This window comes from Microcebus murinus, chromosome 5 (genome assembly GCF_040939455.1).
Source record: "Microcebus murinus isolate Inina chromosome 5, M.murinus_Inina_mat1.0, whole genome shotgun sequence".
NCBI lineage: Eukaryota > Metazoa > Chordata > Mammalia > Primates > Cheirogaleidae > Microcebus > Microcebus murinus.
This window is the reverse complement of record NC_134108.1, coordinates 30,381,976-30,405,392: the sequence shown is the minus strand read 5'-3', so window position 1 is coordinate 30,405,392 and position 23,417 is coordinate 30,381,976. Positions and strand designations below refer to the sequence as shown.

General features: G+C 34.8%; 1 protein-coding gene across 2 annotated transcripts in view; it reads right to left on the bottom strand.

Annotated features, from left to right (window-relative positions):
* MED23 (mediator complex subunit 23) overlaps positions 1–23,417 on the bottom strand; it is a 42,916-nt gene that overhangs the window by 8,245 nt on the left and 11,254 nt on the right. Inside the window, exons 10-24 of one of the 2 annotated variants that reach the window (XM_012736619.3) lie at positions 22,300–22,395; positions 21,719–21,736; positions 16,471–16,671; positions 14,730–14,873; positions 13,180–13,325; positions 11,964–12,209; positions 10,275–10,417; positions 9,074–9,248; positions 8,263–8,426; positions 5,682–5,806; positions 4,471–4,673; positions 4,202–4,382; positions 2,955–3,125; positions 2,389–2,605; positions 208–444 (exon numbers count right to left, since the gene is read on the bottom strand). In XM_012736619.3, the coding sequence (XP_012592073.1) occupies positions 208–444; positions 2,389–2,605; positions 2,955–3,125; positions 4,202–4,382; positions 4,471–4,673; positions 5,682–5,806; positions 8,263–8,426; positions 9,074–9,248; positions 10,275–10,417; positions 11,964–12,209; positions 13,180–13,325; positions 14,730–14,873; positions 16,471–16,671; positions 21,719–21,736; positions 22,300–22,395 (2,467 nt within the window). The remainder of the gene's footprint in view (positions 1–207; positions 445–2,388; positions 2,606–2,954; positions 3,126–4,201; positions 4,383–4,470; positions 4,674–5,681; positions 5,807–8,262; positions 8,427–9,073; positions 9,249–10,274; positions 10,418–11,963; positions 12,210–13,179; positions 13,326–14,729; positions 14,874–16,470; positions 16,672–21,718; positions 21,737–22,299; positions 22,396–23,417) is intronic. The other variant, XM_012736621.3, reaches the window with a different exon arrangement.

Here is a 23,417-nt window from a genome sequence, read left to right as displayed (position 1 = left end):
TTTAGTGGAGAGAATTTCAGACTATCTGGTATGATGCTGCTAATTTAAGAATTCAAACCTTTACAGAGGTAAAAGTGAAAATAATCCTTAAAAAAATTGAAGCCTTGGAATATATAAAAATATTACCTTAAAAAGAAAATATATGCTTTCATAAGTCAAAATCCTGTTATTTCTGGAGAGTCTGTTAAATCACAATAAAAAGGATATTATCTACGAGTCTGCCAATCAATCTGCAATAGTAGGTATCATCTGGGACCCAAGGATTTTCTTCTCGTGCGTTCATGGCATTTTTCAAGTAAGTGTCACTTAGACACCAGCCCTGTGGTCGATTATCCTTGAGCGAGCCAATGATCGCATGGACAAGTTTTCGTTTGAGAAATTTGCGCTCTCTCAGGTGCATTTCATAATAGTGCAGAGTATTATACAGATAAGTCACTGGACGATCTGCAAGAAGAAAACAGATCACCACAATGTTTACCTGGTTACTGACAACTGTGAAAAACTAATCCTCTGCTTTCAAAATCACTGAAAAACAGCTCATAAGATTATGAAACTATTGCATATGCTAGGCAACTGTATACAATGAATATTTTAATCTTAGAACAGGCAGAAGGCTCAGAATGCCTCTAGTAATACACATTTTGTATTTACAATACATCTGTCTGTATTTAAGTGGAAGCAATTCCACTTCTACAAATTTACCCAGCAAAAATGACATATAGCAAGGAATTTCACTGCAGCCGTTTCCACCATCAAAAGATTAGAAACAACCCAACCAGTCAAAAACAGGGGACATAATGTAAATTATGGCATGTATGAGCTTTTTATGTACTGAAACAAATGATCAACCCTAATATATTGTAAAGGTGAAAAAAACAAGGTACAGAACGATGTGTTTATTACATTTTATTTGTGTAAAGAAAATCCTCAGGATATCTAAGGGAGGATACACAAGAGATTGGTAACAGTGGTGGCCTACAGAAAATGAAACTGGCTAGCTGGAGGACAAGGACTAACTGATTACTTTTTACTGTATACCATTCTGTACCATGTGCATATATTACCTAATCCAAAAGAAATGTTTTTAAAGGAATGCTCACTTGCACCTCATGCCTATCCTATAGTGTTAACACAACTCACACACTTCTGCTTTGGTGGAAGGTACCTCAGATTAAAGACTAAGAAGAAGAGCTGCCCACCAGACAAATACACTTTGTCCCCATAGTGGCTGCTCCAGGACCTTCACACATCTGTCACTGACCCTGCTACTATCAGTTATTATGCTTAAGACTTTAATGCAGGCCGGGCACGGTGGCTCACGCCTGTAATCCTAGCACTCTGGGAGGCTGAGGCGGGCGGATTGCTCGAGGTCAGGAGTTCGAAACCAGCCTGAGCAAGAGCGAGACCCCGTCTCTACTATAAATGGAAAGAAATTAATTGGCCAACTAAAAATATATACAAAAATTAGCCGGGCATGGTGGTGCATGCCTATAGCCCCAGCTACTCGGGAGGCTGAGGTGGGAGGATCGCTTGAGCTCAGGAGTTTGAGGTTGCTGTGAGCTAGGATGATGCCACGGCACTCACTCTAGCCTGGCAACAAAGTGAGACTCTGTCTCAAAAAAAAAAGAAACTTTAATGCTGCATTTGATTTCCTTCTTTCAATATTCTCTCTATAACCAGCCAATAAAATCCTGCTCCTTCTTTTGTTCCTTCTCATTTTTAATGCCACTATCCTTGTTTAGATACTAATTATACATCTGAGCTTTTTGAAATGCCTTTCTTCTTCTAAGACATGTTACCAACTACAATTGGATTTATCTTTCTAAAATAATGCTTCCCATGCCATGATCTTACACAATAACTTCCAGTTGACTATTATCTGCAGGTTATATCGTAAAAACTTAGCAACCTGGCATTCTAGGTGATCTGCAGACACGTAGAATCTCTGTTGTCAGCCATATTTCTAGAATCTAGAACTCTCTGGTAAGAATTCTCAATTTAACTGAATGAGATAATTTTTCTTTAAGCATATCTTATTTTATCTACCTTCATCATTTTCCCAAATGCTCCCTTCTGCCTAGGATACTCTCTTTTCCCTTCTTCTCTTACAAATCACATGTATCACAGTTGAAATCCTACCCATCTAAGAAGTCTGCCAAGATCTATTTAACTTACAGTAATATCACTCTGTTCTGAACTCATACCTTTATTCATATTTGTGTGTTGTGTATGTTATACTTCATGGCATCATCCATAGCAGTTATCCTCAAAAAAATTTTATTTTAAAAACAGTTAAAACAGGACCTTTAGAATCACAACTACCGCATGGTCATGCCCAATTTTTTGTTTACACAGGGACCAGATGAAATAAAATTTGAAAAAGCTCACCATGAAATTTATATAAGCCTCCTAGGTGATCCAGTAGCGTCTCCAAAGATTTGGATACTGGAAGCAACTCTAAAAATCTGTGGATTACTATGTCAAATACTGGAAGGAATCGTAGACACACATTTCCAAAATAGATGGGCAGATAGGGGGACTGGATCTGCACAGGAGGTTCGACCTGCTCTGCCAGGCCCTCAAAATACAGCTTTTCAGGGTATTTCTATGGAAGTGAAGACATGATAAATGTTTAGTGCATCTATTTTTATTCTCTTAAAACAGCTTAATAAACATGAAAATACTGTTTAGATATTTTTATAAGGAAACATTATAAATTATACTCTAGCATAATTTACTTCTTTCTATAAGTACTTATGTCTATTAAAACTGCAGTTACAATGTATTTCTAACATTAGAGAAACTCTAGAACCTTGAAGTTTAGAGAGCTAATTTACTTCTATACAGACCACAGAGAAAACATTAGAACCATAGAGAAAACAGCCAAATCAATTGATCAAACACCTAAGTATGGCTTTAAAAGGATTATTTGAAACACTAATTAGAATTCATACCTTATGGTAATTCATGTGCTTGGTGTGCCAGTCGTTCTGTAGCCAGTGTTCTGGGGAATTTTCCTTCACAAAGTCACTTACTCGGTTTCTAAAATCGTTTGGCTTGAGTAACAGCAACTGAATTATGAAATAACAAACCTGGGCTTCGTTTCCTTCATGACTACGCATGGCCTTTGAAGAACAGAAAAATCATATAAAAATGTCCAAACTGTGCAAAAGCAAGGCTCTGCCATTTGATAGTCTAAATTTTATTAGAGTGAAATCTCACTATTATTAGAATTTCCTTAGATGTCTAGTCTATCCCAAACCAACCCTTCAGCATTCCTCAAACGTTTCTGACCTTTTTTGGGGGACCCATTTTAGCTTACCATTCCTTCTGCCTAGAATGTCTGTCTTTACTGTTTTTAATTTAATCTATCCATCACCATCCATTAACTAGGCTGATGTGATAGCTCACTGTTTCCTGGCAATATTTTCCCCACATCTCTATCTTATCCTTTTGTTTTATTGATTTAGAGATTTAGCTTATTTCCTCTGATTTATGAGGGCTGTCCAGAAAGCATCCAGGCAAGTAACTATTCTTGTTATATTAGCAGAGGCTGGATACTTTCCAGACATCCCTTGTATTGTGACTACCTTTATATCCATGCTCCACAATTATGGGGTTAATGTTAACAAACTAAGCCATCATAGAATCACCATCACCATCATAGAATTGTTTTAAATGCAGCATTTTCCAGCCTGGTTCAGTGTCTTTTCTTAAAAATATGCTTAAAATAGATAACAAAGTCAGGAGAAAAAAACATTTGGAGGACGCTGGGTGGCTATGAGAAACATTCAGTTATGACTGTGGGCAGAAATGGTTATGTTACCACTCTGCAAAGAAATGCAGCCACTTGTTACTACTACCTGCCTCTAGTGGGAGTCTTTAGAAAATCAATTCAAGGTCTAACCACTCCTATTTTTTGAGCAGCACAAGGTAGGACCCTATCTATCCTATCCATTTTATTTACTTCTGTATCTTCTGTGCCTAGAACATAATAGATACTCAATACACATTTATTGAATAAATGAATAAGAAAATCGGTAAATCTCTAGTTCCTGATGGAAGAGATAACAATGCTAGATTATAGTATAAATCCATTAAATTCTTTAAGGCAATATAGAGTAGATCAGCATAAGATCTATCAGTCACACACCTTGATCCAAAAGAGAATAAGAAAGTTTAGATACTTATTTATTCTTACCAGGCAGAGAATTAATCTGTCCAATGTAACAATGTTGTACTTCCATACCATGTCATTAAGAATTTCAATGCACTTATTGAGTTGCTGACCCCCTGCTGAGGTAGAGAACTCATATACCAGGAAATCTGCAAATGTTCTCACATGGGCTACCAAGGCCCTGGCACCAATTCTCTCTAATACTCTGGAAGGCAGAGAGTAAAACATAAATGCCAGTGCTGTCTGGCTATAACAATTTGTCAAATGGAATGTAAATTAGGTTTTTGGCTCACCTGTAGCCAATCTGATTAATATGATCTGTTTCCAAGAGCATTTTCCAGAGAAGACAAAGAAAGAGAGGAGGAGAGCTCTGCACAAAGTGGGTAATGATGTCACTTTCATTGCTCATTGACTTCCACTTCCTATATTCCTCCTCCACGTTTTTTTTCAGATTAAAACGGCTTTCCTGAGGTACATTATTTTGTTTGAAGAATGCCTAAAAGGAAGACCAAAAGTTTATTTCATTGGTAATAGTAAAAAGAGCACTGGATATTGAGTTAAGAAACCAGTTTTAGACTTGATTCTGACATTAATAAATGCTAGGTTACCTTGAGCAACTCAGTAATCAAAGCCTGAATTTCTATACCTGGAAAGTACATAGGCTTGACTAGATTATCTGCAAGATTCTTTTTCCTAGATTTCCTAAATAGACATGCTAAGTAAGCTTGAATTCAAAGCTTATTCAATCATCTGTTGATACTTCTGCTAATCTTAGAGAAAAAAGAAAAAAAAAGAGGGCAAATATGTATTTCCCCTTTGGTTATATATGTTAGTGTCTCTATAAGAAAAATCCATTACACTGGTTCTCAGAGTGTGGTGCCAATACCAGCAGTATCAGTATCACCTGGGTCTTGCAAGAAATACAAATGCTCAGGCCCATTACCAGATCTACAGCCTCAAGCTCTGAGGCCCAGCAAACTAGCTTAGGAAGCCCTCCAGGTGATTCTGATAAGTGCTGCTGTAGCCCTACTGAAAGTTATGAAAAGTTGATGCTCATCATGCCTTAAATTTTCTTTGAAAAGTAGAAGACAGATGAGATTTGCCTTTTTCCATATTATAAAAGCCAGGTTTACAGTTTTTTGTGTGATTAAAAAAAATTCAGTTAAGTATAATATATGCGCACTCTGTGAAGCTCCATTAAATTACGTCTATCCCCATTTCAGTTCTATGATACAGAAAGAATTTTTCAGGTAATGCGTTAATTTTTATGAGATTCTAAAACTGTTAATTAAGATGAAACAATAATAATTAAATTTCTAGAAACATACTCAGTCTTAGAGTAGGACAAAGAACAACTTGAGAGATTTTGGAAGTAATGACAAACATTTTTTTAAAAACAAAAGCTAATTTTCTTCAGATGTCACCAAGACTAACTCTCTAGAATAACACTGTGCATGGAAAGAAGGATTTCATGTGTTCAATAAGTAATTCAACACAAAATTACCTGTAGAGGGCCTGGAAAACAGCTAAGGGTGTGTGAAGCCCAATTATGAGGAGTAAAGCTCATGATGGTCTGAAGTATGTCTTTACACCAAGTTCCCTGGATTGAATCAGAGCCTGTAAAAAAATCTAAACACAAACAAATAGATGTAATCTAGATATAAATGATCATATCCACAGCTCATAAAAGATTTTACAGAGAAAAATCACAAACACTTATGTACACTCAGAGAATTTCTCTGCAGTGTAGTCATTGCTTAACTAGTTATATTCAGCTTAGGACCTAGATTTTCTTAGGTTATGAGTGATTTGGATGATCACACTAGTAAATATGATGTTTTAGGTTGCAGAGTGCTAATGATATGATTTACCAGTACTTTATTTTGCCAGATTTACCAGTACTTTATTTTGCCAAGGGAATAGAATTTAAGAAAGTAGATTTCTTTTCCAGTTAGTGAAACAACTATATGCTGCAAGTATAAATTTTTAAATTGAAAAGGTTTTTTTATGTTAAATAATACAATTTTTTTACATAAATGTATTTGAAGTTGCTAAATTCAAAAACTATTTCTTTAAAGCAGCAGTTCTTAAAGTATGATCTGGAGACCTCTGGGGGGATGGGTCCCTAATATCAATTCAATGAGTGATGTCAAAGCTATTTAAATGATAATACCAAGATATCATTGGCTCTCTCTGTGTTGCTATGTGTACTGATGGTGCAAAAGCAATGGTGGTAAAACTGCTGGCCCTACACACAAATCAAATAGTGGTGCTAGACTGTATTAATGGCCATTGTATTCTTTGCCACAGGCTCTCAGTGAGAAAAAAAAAAAAGTGCCAGCTTCACTTAAGAATGTTGCTCATGGCCGGGCGCGGTGGCTCACGCCTGTAATCCTAGCACTCTGGGAGGCCGAGGCGGGCGGATTGCTCAAGGTCAGGAGTTCAAAACCAGCCTGAGCGAGACCCCGTCTCTACCATAAAAATAGAAAGAAATTAATTGGCCAACTAATATATATAATATAAAAATCAGCCGGGCATGGTGGCTCGTGCCTGTAGTCCCAGCTACTCGGGAGGCTGAGGCAGGAGGATCGCTTGAGCCCAGGAGTTTGAGGTTGCTGTGAGCTAGGATGACGCCACCGCACTCACTCTAGCCTGGGCAAGAAAGCGAGACTCTGTCTCAAAAAAAAAAAAAAAAAAAAAAAAAAAAGAATGTTGCTCATGAAGAAGTAAAAATTATTAAATCTCAACATCTATTTTTAATATCCTGTGTGACAAAATGAGAAGCATGCACAGTGTTCCAGAGATGGGTGTTTTGAGGAAAAATACTTGTGTGATTGTTTGCACACTGAGTTAAATTAGCTGATTTTTTTTTCATGGAATTTCACTTTTACTTGAAAGAACATCTGATAGGAAACTATAGTTATACAGATTAGGCATTTAGCAGACATTTTCTTGAAAATTAACAGTGAGCTTGTCATTTCAAGAAAAACAAACAATAATACCTTTTAACCAATAATAAAATTTGACCTTCCAAGTAAAAACTGGAATTTTGGAAAACTTATAGCCACCAGCATAACCTGATAGCATTCCAAAACTTAAAGACTTTTATAATAAAATTTGTAGTAATATTACAAATGTAATTTTCTAATACTGTGTAATGAAATGTGTCAATATTCACTAGATCTACTCAGTGAACCAATATTTTCCAAACGATCAATCCATGAAAATGGATCCATATAAAATATGTAAGGATTTAAAAATATATTAAATGTACAAAACAGATGAATGGATTGCAATATAACAAAGCACAAAAAAATTCATTGATAGGATTTTGGATTCCACATTGCAGCTAACCTTTAAGGAACTACCATTCCAATTTTGGTGTGAAATCAAAAAATTTTCACAATTATACAAAAAGGCTATTGAAATACTCTTCTCTTTTTCAACCTCATCTGTTTGAGGCAGTATTTTTTTCACTTACTTCAACTAAAACAACATATTGCAAGACTAAATGGATAAGCAGACATGAGAATCCAGCTATACTCCTTTATATCAGACATTAAAGAGAGAAGCAAAAATGTGAAACAATGGCACCTCTTCTCACTTAAGTTTTGCTTTAGAAATAACACATTTTTTACTTTTTTCATAAAAATGTGTTATTTCTGTTAACATGTAATGAGTTTATTAATATTTTTAAATAAATTAGTAAATAAATATTTTTAAACTTCTCTATTTCAACATCTAATAGAATAAATATCCACAGATATAATCCATATAAACAGAAAGTCTTTGGGAATTTTGATTTATTTTTTGAGAGTGTAAAGCAGTCCTGAGACCAAAAAGCTTAAGAACCACTACTTAAAAATTATGTAACATGCTGGAAACTGATGCTTAAGCCGGTTAGAATGATGGTACACAGATGAGTTTCCATTACTGTGTGACACAGTGAAGACATCAAAACAACTGGCTTTTTTTGAAGAAACGAAAAGTATCTTTTTCATATATTATACCCATAGTATGTAGTAGAATCCTAGCACGCTTTAGTTCATCTGTTTCTGTCAGTGTTGGTTGCATTTTCACTGTACCTGTTACGTGGGTTGCTCTAGCTAAGGTGAGTATCAAGGCGCGGTTCAGTTCTTCAGATTCTGCTGACAACACCGTTTTGGGATCGCTAAGGAAGCGCGTAAACTGTGGCTGCACCTCTGAGCTACCTAACGCCGTTATGAGCCTGAGTGCAGTGCTCTCCACACTGAAAGGTATGGGAACAAAAAAGGAATGTGAAAAAGTTGCATGTAAAATTTCAAAATTATGGAATTAAATCTAATTCTAGGCTAATCATAAAGGGAAAACATGCAAACTATGAATATTCCTTTTTGATTAAAAAAAATCTTTTGTTTGAGAACAAACATTGCTTAATTTGTTTAAAAAAACGTGAGGTGCTAAATTTTATAGTGAAAATCTTATGACATTTTTATACATTTGAAAAAGATAGCTAATAGCCTGCAGGACTAAAAATATCACCTGGATATACAATATTTCAAAAATTGTAGTTTTTCTATCTAAAATATATTTTAATTCAAAGCAAAAGCAAAATGACATACCACTTCAACCATAATCTGAGGTATATTTAAATCCAGCATTCTAAACAGCTAAGTTAGAAGATAATAATAAAAGCCTTGGAGTACTAAATCTCAGTCAAAAAAAATTCAAACTATGTCAATCAATTTCTATTTAAAAAACTCAACTCCACTCCTATACTGGAAATAAAATACCTTAGAAGCAAAGGAGTTTTATGACAAATGAATTAAAAAAAATTAAAAGGTAAAGGATTAAGATCCCCATCTCCAACAAGGTTTCTAATAAATCTTAAGGACAGACAACATTCAATGAGCTGACCAGAGATGGAGCTGGTTCTGGTTTGTTTGTGCAACTGCAGCCAAAGTATGAAGATGACTCAGGAGCTGAACTCTGTAATGAGGCTGAATGTGGTGCATCCGGTAGCTGAACATCTCGAGAAGTGTGTGTAAGATCCCCCAGGCATGTGACTTGAAAACAGTTGGCAAAAGCTGACCTGGAGGAACAAGAAAATTTAAGGCATCAATAAAAGCTATGCATTAAAACACATTTGAAGAAAGTCACCTTGAGTAAAATGTATGTAAAGATTTGATCATGAAAATACACACACACGTGTGTATACATATAAATTCTCCATATTTTCTTCTTATTTTATACTTTAATAGTAAGGAAAAAATCCAGATCCTAATTATAATATCAAATTATAATATTGCTTTTTTTTCTTGAATTTCACAAGTGATACTCAAGTTCATCTAGAAAAATAAAATGAGAAAAGGTATGAAAAAAATTACTCTAAACTTTCTCACTTTTAAATTATCTTCTCAGTTACCTTTTAAATTGTTTTTGGAAAGTTAATGTTCCCAACCTTTCATAGTATGAGGTTCACTTTTTAATACAGAAAATTTTATCACACCCACCTTTGTTCAGGGTAGGTGTGATAGTTTTATTCAACTCGCTATTATCTGAGAAGGGTTACTATGTTTAAAATTAAAGTTTATGCTACGCTGGTAAAAAGTGAGAATTAGCAGAATCAAAAAAACACTTCCATAACAGAAAGTATCTATTATTTAGAACTGCATAATAACTAACAGACATTATAAGGTATCTTCTGCAATGTAGGCAAAGTCCTTCTCTATTGCAAGGCAGACTAAGTGCGCGCTGGAGGACAGCTTTGCTTCCTGGGGCAGAATCTACTTGCTTGAGGACAGGGACCCTTTCTATCCTGCTCACTGAGTTCTAAGTACTTAGCACATTCACCTTTTCTTACCATTTTACTTAAAAATGCAACACCTTCCCCTGACTCGCATTTCCTATCCCTCTTTTTTGCTTTATTTTTCCCTAGAACATGTATCACCTGACATATTGCACATTTCATTTATTTACTTTATTGCCCCCCTCATTAGCATGTAAGCTCCATGCTGGTGGTGACTTTTGTTCTCTGCTACATCCCTGAACCTGGAAGAGTACCTGCTGAATCAGTGAATGGGTTAATGGTTATAAACACCAGAAAGTCCTGTCTTACTGATAAATCCTTTGATGCCCAAAGACTCTATCTCCATATAGACCAATAAACGACTGTAAGTTTCCACTAGGGCTGGAGCCAAGGCCACACTGGACTTTGCGTGAGCAAGTTTTATCACCCTGGTTGCAATGCTGTGAATAAGGCTGAGGAGAAAAAAGGGGAAGAAAATAAAAATCCACATTTATGACATAAATACACGGGTTACTTTACTTATAGGAAACCTAGTATAAATCTGAATTTAAATGACTGCAATGAAGCTTGATTCATTTAAGATATTTAAGTTGTACAGGACACTTGGTAATGATGCACTTACTGCACAACCTGCGACTAATTCCTGTTTCTATGGTGCTTTCAATATGCATCAGGATCCCTCTGTTCATGGAAAAACAAACTTTGGGTACAACTCATAAGAGCATGCTTGACTGATTTTAGTCTGTTTTTCTTTTCAAATGATGTAACAAAATACATTTGAGAAATTAAATAACTTTTGTCACAGATTTACTTAATATCACTACTAAGACCCAAATGCTAGGTTCTATTAGGGCTTTGCTCAAATCTGTCACATATGCAGGTGAAGCACAGGTATAATTCTATCACAATGTTTACCATTTGAAAAAGAAGATGGCTTTACTACAACCGATGCCCCACACCTGGAGGTCCACGAATGCATTCTCTTTGGTTTATATAGTCTCATTTTCAGTTTGAGCAAGTACTCAAAAGCAAAAAGACTAGAAATAAAAATCTGCATTTCTAGCCTCCTCAAAAAATTTTGGAAGACCTAGCTACACTAATCCTCATTCTTATACTGTATACATTAGCTAAAGTGGCAGCCCCATGAGATGAACTCCGCACTCCCCAGCTGGGCTAAGTCCCCTGCACACATACACACACCTCCACATGCACTGACACCTGGTTTCCCATCACTCGGGGCCAGGCTTTTTCGCTCAACTACATTCTTAGCTTGGCTCTACGGGGCACTTGAGGTTCTAGAATCACAGCCAACACACAGCCTTTTCTTTTAGAAACGGTAATGTCAGTTCTAAAAGTGTCCCTATGTGTCCCCATAATCAATACAGAAAAGCCTTACAATTTTCACACTTCTGGACTCAGCAATTCTACTTCCAGCAAATTATGTAATGAAAATGCAATTGTGGATGGCTGGAAAGACAGCCATAAAGATAGTTTTTATAGTTATCTTTATAATATTAAGACATAGCAAATAACCTCAATGTTCAACAATGTAGAACTAGATAAATCATCATATATAGCTCTACAAAAAGCATCTTTGTAGCAATTTAAAAAGTTGTTTTTGAAGACAACTAGACCTGAAAAGGTGTTTGACTATTAAGGGGAAAAGGTGATTATAAAACAAAAAAATAAAAATAACCCCCCCACACATAATTTATATATTTATCCACAGGGGAAAAAACCCTAAGAATATATATTAATACAAAAAATATTTACAGTGCTTATCTCTCATGAAGGGATTATGGCAATTATTTTCTTTGAGTTTATTTGTACACTCTAGAATTCCTATAATAAGCAATATTCATTTTTGTAAAAAAGTATTAATAACTGTTTTTAAATGCACCTGACTATAAAATACACACATACAATTATGAAATCAAAGTTTACGTTATACTGATATCAATTCCCTGACATGGGACCAAATAAATAAAAATAACACACCTCATTTTGGCATGAACTGTCAGAGAATCCAGGAGGTTCATTGGTAAGGGAGTAATAGATCCTGAGGCCAAACAGCTGGTTCCAGGGAGAGGTATCCTCATAATTCCATTTCCATAAATAGTTTCTACCAGAGCTCCCATGGGTAATGTAAAACATTCTGAATTTGTAGAGTATGCATTACATAACAGGGCAATCTTATAGTCATTCATCTGTAAACTTTTATTTCTCAGACTCTGCTGGAGAAACCTAAAAATCCACGTTTCATTCAACAGAAAAAATGCAAATAATTTTCATAAAGTTAACTTGAATTTTTTTAAGAAACTTCAATTTTATGCAACTATTCATTTGTGCTATCTTTGTTCCTACAGGTATTACCATTTCTGAGTAAAAAGTAGAGTGGAAACACATACAAGTTCGGGTAGCATTTCAGAAGACACTTAAATAATTATAAGTTAAAAATTAATGGATATTTGTTAAGTATGTTCTACATATACAGCACTGTATTAGGCTAAGTTTCAGCGAATGAAGAAATAACTCACAAATCCATGAACTAGGTTTCTATTTATTATATTTGAGCACAACACTATGCCTTCATTATATATACCACCATGAAAACATGGCTAAGTGGAATCTCAGAAAGTGAAAGCCAAATGAAATATCAAGTCTGACTACCCTGTAGGCTTTCATGAAGAGACGTGGCAGTCCTTTTCAGAAGTTCCCAGCACCCTTGACTGGAGTACAGTACTATCTAAGGGCATTTTCTTTGAGTGATCACAACTTTGGAAGAGATGTAAGGGAGCACGTCAGTCAGATAAGCTCAGTCAATCCCAGCAGCCCAGGGAATGAAAGATATCTTAGTCAGATAATGCCTAAGTCCCCAAACTTGAGAAATTTTGAAACATTTTCACATTAATAGAAATTAATATGTTTCCATTAAATTAACAACTTTACAGTGCAACATATAAAAACAAAGATCAGCATTGACATTTTAAAAAAAAAATCTATACACATAAGCAGGATTATTCTTCTAGTAGTTTCCTGATACAGGTACTGCTTGGGTTCTCTTGTTATGACATATACACTAAATATTCATCCCTACCCTTCCTCCAGCAGGTGTGGGGAGATTTCCAAATTTCACACAAATACTGAGACCGCTATTAGTTTTCAAGCCACTATTTATTAAACAAAGTTAAATGTCAAACAACAAATGACTTACTCATGGTGAAGCTTTAGGGAATGGGGTATTGGAATCTGTAGCTTGGAGTTGTCATTTTGAGCTTTTCTATTGAGATGAATCCAAATACAAGTCATTGCAAAGGCATGAGTTGACTGGGGTTTGTTAATATCAGGAACTGGGATACACTGAAAAATAACAATTTGCATAGTATAAGAAAGAGAAGAATTAAATAGTTATATGTATTTTAGTAATCCATTTCTGGTATATCTCCTTTCTAAAATATCCTACCTTAATTTAGCCCCAATGGTTCTTTGACTATTCAATAATACAGATCAGGTCTAACAGCCATAAAAGTTTGAAACTATTATAAGATATTTTACTTGGCACGTTTTTACTTGCCAAGAAAGTAACAGAAATTCACCAGTGCTTAGTCAAGCTTTTCCTACTATCACAGAGCATTCTTAATTAAACAAAAATCATTTAAAAATTTTTATTTTTAAAAATTAAAAACACATCATTATGAAATCTTATTGTGATAAACACACTGAAAACATAGAATTTCTAAAAGTCTCAGAATACTTTTCAAGAATATGTAACAGATGTTGGGTGCAGTGGCTCAAGCCTATAATTCTTACACTTTGGGAGGACAACGTGGGAGGATTGCTTGAGGCCAGGAGTTTGAGACCAACCTGGGCAACACAGTGAGACCTCATTTCTAAAAATGTAATAATAAAGAAATTAGCCAGCTATGGTGGTGTGCACCTGTAGTCCCAGCCACTCAGGAGGCTAAGGTGGGAGAATCACTTGGGCCCAGGAGTTTGAGGTTACAGTAAGATGTGATTAGGTCACTGCCCTCTAGCCTGGGTGACAGAGTGAGACCCTGTCTCAAAAAATAAAAATACAAACAAAAAAACACATAAAAATCTAAGAAATATTCAATCTAAATGACTATCATTAAACATATTAAATATTGATGGGTGAAATGATATGGATGCCTGGAATTTGCTTTAAAATTGTCCAGCATTAACAAAAAAGGAGGAAAGATGAAACAAGAATATTTCTTGGTGATGGGTACATGGGGAGTTACTGTTCTATTTACTCTACTTTTTGCATATATTTAAAACTTTCCATAATAAAATGTTTTTTAAAAATGGGAATCTTTGAAATACATCACATTTGACTCAAATTTCTTGTATAATAAAACACTGAGGGAACACACTGAGATTCAACTGGCAAACAGAAAAATAGATATTAATAGACATTGTTATTATTTGGCCATTCAGTGTATAGCTTTAGTGCTTTTTAAAATTATACAGCTACTTAGAATGTAAAGAGCTGGCTATACTTGATATTAGATTGTGATTTAGCATAAACTTTAGAAATAATCTAGTTCAATTCCTTCATCTTACACATGAATAAACTAATATCAAAGGAGGCTGAATGTCCTTCCCATGATCATGGTTAGGCACAGAATTGGGAAAAAACTCATCCAAATACAGTGCTCTTTTCGTAAAAATCACACTGAACTCCTCAAACATAAATTAGACATAATGTATTCATCACACTGTTAACTATTCAGTAAAACTTACTTCTTTTTCTGGGTACAGCAAGTCAAAGAGCTTCATGACAGGGAGAAAATCAGCTAATGCATTTTTCTGAATACTTCCAGAAATGAATTGCAGGAGAACCCACATCAGATGATCTCTGCCTTTAATCAGTCCTCGCCCTGCTAACTGTAAAAGATGTTTAAATATACATGTGTACACAGCTACTTAAAGAGATGAACGTAGGAGGTTTCATTGTTGTTGTTGCTGTTGTTTTGTTTTTTAAAGGAGAAAACTAGGTTTCTGCTCTTGGTAAGCATCTAACTTTGGCACTTAGTAATAGTAATGCTTGGTCTCAATTCAAGACACACTACACAAAACCTGCTAAATTATTTTAATATTACATATGTGTTTTCTCCTGCTCTCCAAAATGACTATGCATATCAAACATTCAATGTTTTAGAATATAATCAAATTGATCACATGTACATAAGAATCTAGCTTAATATGAGATAATTCTTATTAAAAATATCTCACCAAAATATGTGGTATATGTTATTATACCAAAAGGATTTGTTTTTAATTTGAAATTATCCAGGACTGGTTATCATAAAACACTTTTCCTGGTTTCCTGTAGATTATAACAGAAACCAGTGATGGTGGGGGAGAGATGGTGGTTAAAAGAATTTTAACAACTTTTATAAAACAATTTCCCCAAAATAATTTATGCTATAGAGATGTTATAAGTATAACATTTGTTCTATTTCCATTCAACATGTCTAAAACCTATAGTGAAAACCAACTCTTCCTGCAAACTTACTCTTCCACTTGTCTTCCCTTTTTCAGATTCACTGTCCTACTCTTTTATTCATTGCAAGAGTAGAAACCAGTGAGCGAGCCTAGACTCCAGTTCCACCCTCCTCTGTTAGCTGTCAGTCACCTGGTCCTATTCACCCTCCTCAGTGTACCTGATCTCTGGCTCCCATCCTGTCCTGGTTTAGGCCCTTAGCATCTTTCCCCTGGCCCATTGCAGGGTCTCTTTGCCTCTGGTTTTGCCCCCATCCATCTCTATACTACCATCTTCCTCCACGTGGCCATTAGCAATAATTTTTGCAACTATACATGATGATGCCATTCCCTTCTTCATTGCCTCCAAAAGAAAATCTAAACTCCTTAGAACAGGCACATGGCCATATAATGTTCTCCATGTTTGCCCTTGCCTTCCTGCCTTCCTTATCTCACCAACACTTTCCCTTTTAAATTTTCCCCTTTATATCTTCCTTTCCAGTTCTCATATACCTATATCCCTTTTCACATGATGATCTTGTTGCTAGGGAAACACTTTCCTATCTTTTTCTCTTAGTGAATTTCTATTCATCCTTCAAGCGTTAGCTTAAAGATCTCTTTGATAAAGCCATCCTTGATGTCTTTGATAGGGACCATTTCCTTTCATTCCTGTTGCAGGGAAACATGCTTCCATTATGACAACCATCATGTTATAATCAAGTTGTTTATGCATCTATCTTCCCCTCCAGTAAGGTGCTCCTTGAGGATATTACAGTGGCTTTTCATCTTGTATCCCCTGGGCTGTACTGAGACTATGTGGAGTGAATGACTTAATCCACTTCTTACAGTGACATGTTAAAAAATGGTAAAAACATTGACCAGGACAGAAATTAGGGCTCAGACTTTCTGCCAGTGCTGAAGTCACTGGGGAATGCCCATATAAGCCTAAAACATACTAATCAGAGTTGAAGTTCCTCTGACCAAAAGATTTAGTACACACCTTCTGATGAAGAGAAAGAACCATATGTGGAAAACTTGCAAACTGGAAAAGCACAAAGAAAATGAGCTGACTCGAGAGATGCTGCCACAGGAGTTGGCTTGTCCCCCCATCGTCAAACTTCTCTTCAGTCTCAGATCGCTCCATAGCGTAAACCACCAGATCCACCAACTGGTCCTCCAGCACAGGGCAGCGCTGCTTGTGCTGTAGGGCAGAGATTAAATACAGTATTCCAGAAGCCTCTCGGTTAGTTTTAGAAGTTACCAGTTAATGGGCATTAATTGTAACAAGAGGCTGAGAAGCATGGAATGAAGGTTGAACTTAAGAAGTTAAGGTTAGATTTTGTCTATTAAAGCTGCATCATGTTATTTTGTCATAGAGGATAAGTTTCATGGAAAATTATGTTTTTCAGGTTTCCCACAAAACAGACTATACAAGAGAAAATTTTATTTATCCTTTGAAAAAAGATAACGTTTTAAAAGGTATATGAAATGAGGGTAGCAGTATTAATTTTGCAATATAACTCAAAAGATAAAAACCCTAGATTTCCAGAGATCAAATGTTGTGATACAGCAAATATAGTATGTGAATCTATTTGAGGTAATCACCACAAGTTTACAGTAACTTTATATACAGAGGTATATCTGAATAGCTGCCAGAATACCCAATGTCTCTTTTTCAGTGTTTGGTATTTATCCTATACTGAAATAGAATGAAATGGAAACCTCCTCTTAAAAAAAAAAAAAAAAAAAAATTGATCTCTGCTCTTCCCTCTTGGAAGCCAAACATAATGCAGCTTTAATTTTAAATTAGATCATTTTAAAATCTAAAACAAGAAAAAGAATTGAGTTTAAACACTAAACATGAAAATGCAACTTCCCTTTCTACAGGCAAAAAGATTTGTGCTTTTTAAAGTAATTTAAGAAATATACTTTTACTGAAAGAAATGTTAAGTCATATTTCAAGCCATTTTCGTATTTCCTTTATAAATGTTATATGACTTAGTAGAAGGCAGTTGGAAGCCTTTCTAGTGAATACAATTACTAATATTATATATCCCCCTAAGCTTTAGATGTGATTATCAGTCTTTTGCCATGAAAAAGGGATATGATTTCTTTAAATTTAGGGAAAAAATGCAAAATGGGGACAAATTTGGAAATAAACAAGACATAATGAGTAGCATCCCCTCTTTTGCATGCTCTTTGCCAGCTCCAAACTTGTAAAGCTCCAATATAGCTGCACTTTCTTAAAACATGCAAATAAAACAAACATCTATCCAAACAGTAAGCATCAATGGTTGTTTCATATTTTTTCCAAGAACACAATGCCATGATCACAGTTCAACCACATTACAGGTTTACAAATAGCAATATTAACACCACCAGTTAAGACTACAGTACTTTTCCTTCAAATGTCATTATTATGAAGCAGAGCAAAGTGCAACAGACAACACTACAGACTAGTTCTTAAATCAGCATGCAAAACTACTGTGTACAGGGCTTGAAATTCACTAGTTCTGCCAACCACCAACAACCTAAGAAATGTGTCAGACAACACAAATTTAGAGTAAGATCATTCAAAGTATACAAGAGTCAGAAAAAATTGTGAAAAGAAGTAAAGCCAGGATTTCCAGTAGGAATTTTTCACTAGTGTTGGGAACTTGCTTCTAGTTTAGAAACTAACCAATTTGTCATCTATTTCTCCATCCATGTGGATCTTCAATCAATCTGCTTTAGGAAAAAAGAGCAAACTAAATAAAATTGGTTTTTAGCACTTGAGTCACTTTGGAGTTTCTTTTTTTAATATTAGCTATTTTTAAAAACTGGATTTTCACCTGTATATTTTTAGGCATATAGTAATGGTCATAGAGTTAATGATTAAAAAAGGAAAGCCAAAGATACTAAGATTTTGACAAAGCAAGAACAACTAGGAAATTTACAGTTAAAGCTGATAGTCTGTCAATACATGCCAAGACTTAAGACTACCCCCAACTATTCTGCTAAGAATTAAATCAGTCAGAAATCTCTACAGTGCTTAATGCCCTGGTAATTGGTGGTAGCAGAGTATCTATCAGGATTAACTATAAATCTCCCAGGTGTTTCTGGCTATTGCCAAGGATATTTCTCAAACCAAATTTAGAGATAGCTTAAACATGTTGCTTTATCTGTCAATTTTGATAATATCAAAAAAGAAAGAAAAGTCTGAAATATAATTTGTGCTGCTAACTGCTTTATAAAAAGTTTTGCTTTCGTTTTTCACTAGTTATAATAAGAGATAGGTACACTGAAATTAAGACTCTACCACCTAACAGGTGGTTTTACAATCTAAAGCAGTCTAAGGATCTATGAATAAAGGTTCATTGTCTATCACTAAGCTAAGATACTTCTGTAAGTCAATGGATCCTATCTCTATGGCTATTCGCACCTTGCTTTCTGAAAGCTTTGGCAAATTTAAGGCTTCAAAATACTGGCATATAAAGTTGAATTTGTTAGTTTACATCATACCTGTATGCATATTTAATTAAAACCTGTTTTAAGGATAAGAATATCTAAATTCAATATTTTAACTATTCTGTGTCTAGATAATAGCATAAACTATACTGGAATCTTGTTTTAAATTTTCAGCTTTGATAAAAGCTAAAAATCAGGCATAAGCTATTAACATTAATATTAACCCCCACCCATGCCCCTGCTTCCTTCCCACAACCATTTCAAACAGCAAATGACAGTGCTTTTCAGTCCTAGTATCCCATATTCTATATTGAGTGTTACTTGACACTTTTTATGTAACAATTCTGGTAATGCTTTTGCAGTAAAAATTTAACTTATTGTACTCAGGTGAGCTTAATTTTAAATTCTAATTTCAATGCTATAAATCAATTTTAAAGCAATACCTGTTTAGGACAAGTTGGGAAGAAAAATCCCTTTCGACATCATTTATCAAATTCTCTGCTTTAACCAAGCAAACTGCCAAGCAGTAAAACAGAGCCTTCTGCCAATTAATACCCTTTCAATAGTGTCTTTCAAAGATTTTTTGAAATAACTTTATAAGTGATTAGTTTAAGACAAACCGAATGATGAATATTTCACTATCTGACTGCAGCCAGAGATCATACACCACCATATAACACTTGAGAAGTGTATCTGTTCTGTGATGCTTTTACTTAGCAGGAGAATACAAATTCTCATGAAGCACACAAATAGAGGTTTTTCCACTATGAATTTAGATCTAACATTCCACCTTGCTGGTAACAGAACTGAGGTATTTATAACCTTTTGAATATGGCTGATCTTAGGATACAATAAAGCCCAATTCCTACTGGAAAATGCAGTATGGACAGCTCTTAAAAGGGTTTCAAGCTTTAAGTAAATTATTGCATTGCTAGAGAAAGGACAAGAAAGTATAGTGTAGGATATAGTTCTGTAATGATAAAAGATGTGATAGATAACTTGGTTATTTTTAATCATATGCTTCTTATACTGTGAGTTCTCATTTTCTATTCTACTTTCCAGTAGGTAAAAATAATATATCAAGTCAATTCAGCATATTAATCTTCCATCTACAAGTCCCCTCACTACAGAGTCTTCTATGAAAACAATTACTGATGAATTGTGAATTTTTGACAATGTTTACACTACAGTGGGACCAATACTAATAATGTTCTGTCAGCATTTCCATTATAAACTTTATTTTTTATGGATTTATGTCTTAGTCATAAACTTTTTTTAGGTTGAAACTTGTTATTGAAATGATCAGATCAGAAATACTCTCAATTGTTTTGTCAATTTCTAGTTTGAGAAGAGCTGTTCCCCAAAAGAAAAAACCTAAGGATAGCTCAAGATATTTTGGGGAAAGTACTCGCAGCTCAAATGACCATGGGTACATCCACTGAACTGCAAAAATTGAGTCAAGTGTGACTTAAAGTTGATTACAAAAATTAGTTTGAAGACATAGCATGAAGCATTCTTTCAAAGTTAACTGAATACTTACCTCTAATTCAAGTGAAAGTTGATCAGAATTAATGACTTGGTATTTAAGATGTTTATTTGACAGATCATGATAAGGTTAACTGTCAGATACGCTAGTGTGAAGCAGTTTTAGTTTCACATGTACAAAGGCTTGTCCAAACAAGGAAACTTGGCAAATTTTTCAGAAGAAAAAACTTAAAATAATAAAAGAGATACTGCTACTAGGGTGAGGTTTGGCATGCAAAGTTTCAACACTGAGCAAGTTTTATGGCCAAGCTATATGTCCTTAAAAATAGGGCTTTATAAATGGAAGCACTGGCACAACCTTCACTATAGTATTGCAAACAGTAACGCTATTTTATATAACCTAGACAAGAATGTCTTTTTAAAATCAAAAAGCTGGTTTATTTTAATATGTTGGGCTCAAAAATTTTTAACAAAAATAATTGGAACCACTATTTTGTTTAAAATATCAAAGGTGAAAAGTCCTGGAACAGACTTGGGACTGTATAAGAGTTTGCTTTATAAAGTTTGGCCACGGTGTTTTTCTCTCTCCATAGGTGAGCTTCAGCTGAGAAGAGCTCACTCTAGGAGGAGGGCACTTCTGGCAAAGACTGGCAAAGAAGAGTGTTTGTCAAGCAGGTGTGGGGTCACCTAAGAGTGTGACATTTCTTAGTCAATCCCCAGGTTTCCAAAAAAGCCTTTCCTGTATAAAGTTTACCACTCCAACTTTTAAAAGCATCATATCTCTATTAAAGTGCTTTTTTTCTTTTTTGTGTTATTTTTAATTTGTTTTTGTTTTAAGACAAAGCAACTTAAGTATTTTTGTTGTTGTTATTATTTATTTATTTGTTTTAACCATCTGGAAAGATAAAGGCCACCACAAATCTTTCCATCTCTGAAAATTCTACCAGGCTAGCTTTAGCCCTAAAGTATGAAAAACAGTAAAATGGAGTGGGAAGGAAAACAATCCATCAAAAAGTGACAGGCTTTATTGAGTGCCAGGTGTTGTCTCTTTGTTTAAAAAAAAAGAATTTTAAAAAAACAAACACCAAAAAAAAAAAAAACCAAAAAAACCAAAAAACAAAAACACAAAACCAAAAACAATCCACCAAAAATAACTCTCATATCCCAAGAAGAATTTTTTTTTAGTGGCCTTGGTCTCAGCATGGTCCTGCCAATTTCAAGCCCCGACCATACATGTATTCTCTAAATGGAATCAGTGGCTACAAAGCGGCCAGCGTATCGTTAGTCACAATACAACAGTAAGGTTGTGAACATACCTGAGCAATGTTCAAGGTCTAGAGCATTGGAGGATGGGCAGGACAAGACAGGACAGAACAAAAATAAAGGAAGAAAAAAAGAAAAGACAAAACAGTGACTATGAGGCCAGCCTCAAGGAACCCAGAGTCAGCACAAACCCTCCCACATGTTAAACCACCAAAAATAAGCAAACATACACCAAAAAAGAAAAAAAAGAAAAAAATCAGCAAGGAGGCCATGCTGATGATTCCAAGGGTTGTAAAAATAGACACCCAAAAAAAAAAAAAAAAAAAAAAACAGTCAAAAATTATGGTTAAGTCATGTGTAGGTTTCTCTGGCAAAAGGTATACTTGAAACTGGCCTTATAGAAAAAAAAGCAATGCAAAATAAACCAACTTTTAAAATATCTCCTTTTTAATTTAAACATTCTTATAGCAATATATAAACGATAGGAATAATATGTTGTTTAATAAATTATATATTTTTAAAAATCACCAAATAGTTCTTAACTGTTTTGCTCAGTTAGCTATAGCAAAGAAAAGAGAAAAGAATAGTGCAGATTCTATGCAAAATGTACTAGGTTTCTGGCATAGTACAGTACCTGCTTATTTAAACCTAGCATATTGCAGACCATATCCCTGGAATAAGGCTGCTCCAATACATATCTCAACAAAGCAGTCTGGGGTTCAAACAGATCCTTTAAAGAAAATAAAAAAAAAATCATTGCTTCAAGATCAACACAGATGTTAATTCAAATTATTTGAAATTGAGATTAAAAATTCCTCTAAAGGCACTTGTTACCTTCAGACAGTAGGCAGTATCTAGTGAGAAAAAAAAATCATAGGATTTTAGTTCTTACAGTTAATCTGTTCCCACCCCTCATTTGATAATTGAGGTGAAGGGACTTGCCCAAAGTCACACAGAGGGTACCATAAAGATGACACTAGAACCAGATCTTCCAGTCCCCCTTCCCCAGTATATTTTCCACTCTACTTTCCTGAAAACATAAAAAGTTTACATTTTTTTAATTTTAGAGTCTCACAACATCAATTTATATAGATTTTGTCCTTGGTAATAATGTTCCTTAGACATAAAGAGGTATCATTATTAAAAAGATCTTTGCTTCCTTTCTGTTAAACTTGACCGGTCAATTCTCTAGAAGTGTTTCTAGGCAAGTAAGTATACAATTTCTGATAATCAAATTCAGTTTATAATAAATATTACTAGAAAGCTACATATTAAAAAAAATCTTTTTGAGAGTTTGCAGCTATTTTTCCAAATAACAGCCTGAAAATGTATCTAATATGTCTTGATTATAGGCTAATCAATCCTCCATTTCCCTACTAAGATTCCCAAAATAGCTGTTAAATAGTAAATCTTTAGAGAAATAGATGAAATAGTCATATGCTTATTTATATTGGTGAATTTAGCTGATGCATATTTAAAACATTAACTTATGCTTACTAAATATAAAAGATGTCATCCTAGTTTATTCCAACTCTTCCATGAAAACTAGACAGCTTCTGAGTCATCTGATAGTTTTCTTTTCTTTTTTTTTTCGGAGACAGAGTCTCACTTGTTGCCCTTTCTAGAGTGAGTGCCATGGCGTCAGCCTAGCTCACAGCAACCTCAATCTCCTGGGCTCAAGCAATCCTCCTGCCTCAGCCTCCCAAGTAGCTGGGACTACAGGCATGCGCCACCATGCCCGGCTAATTTTTT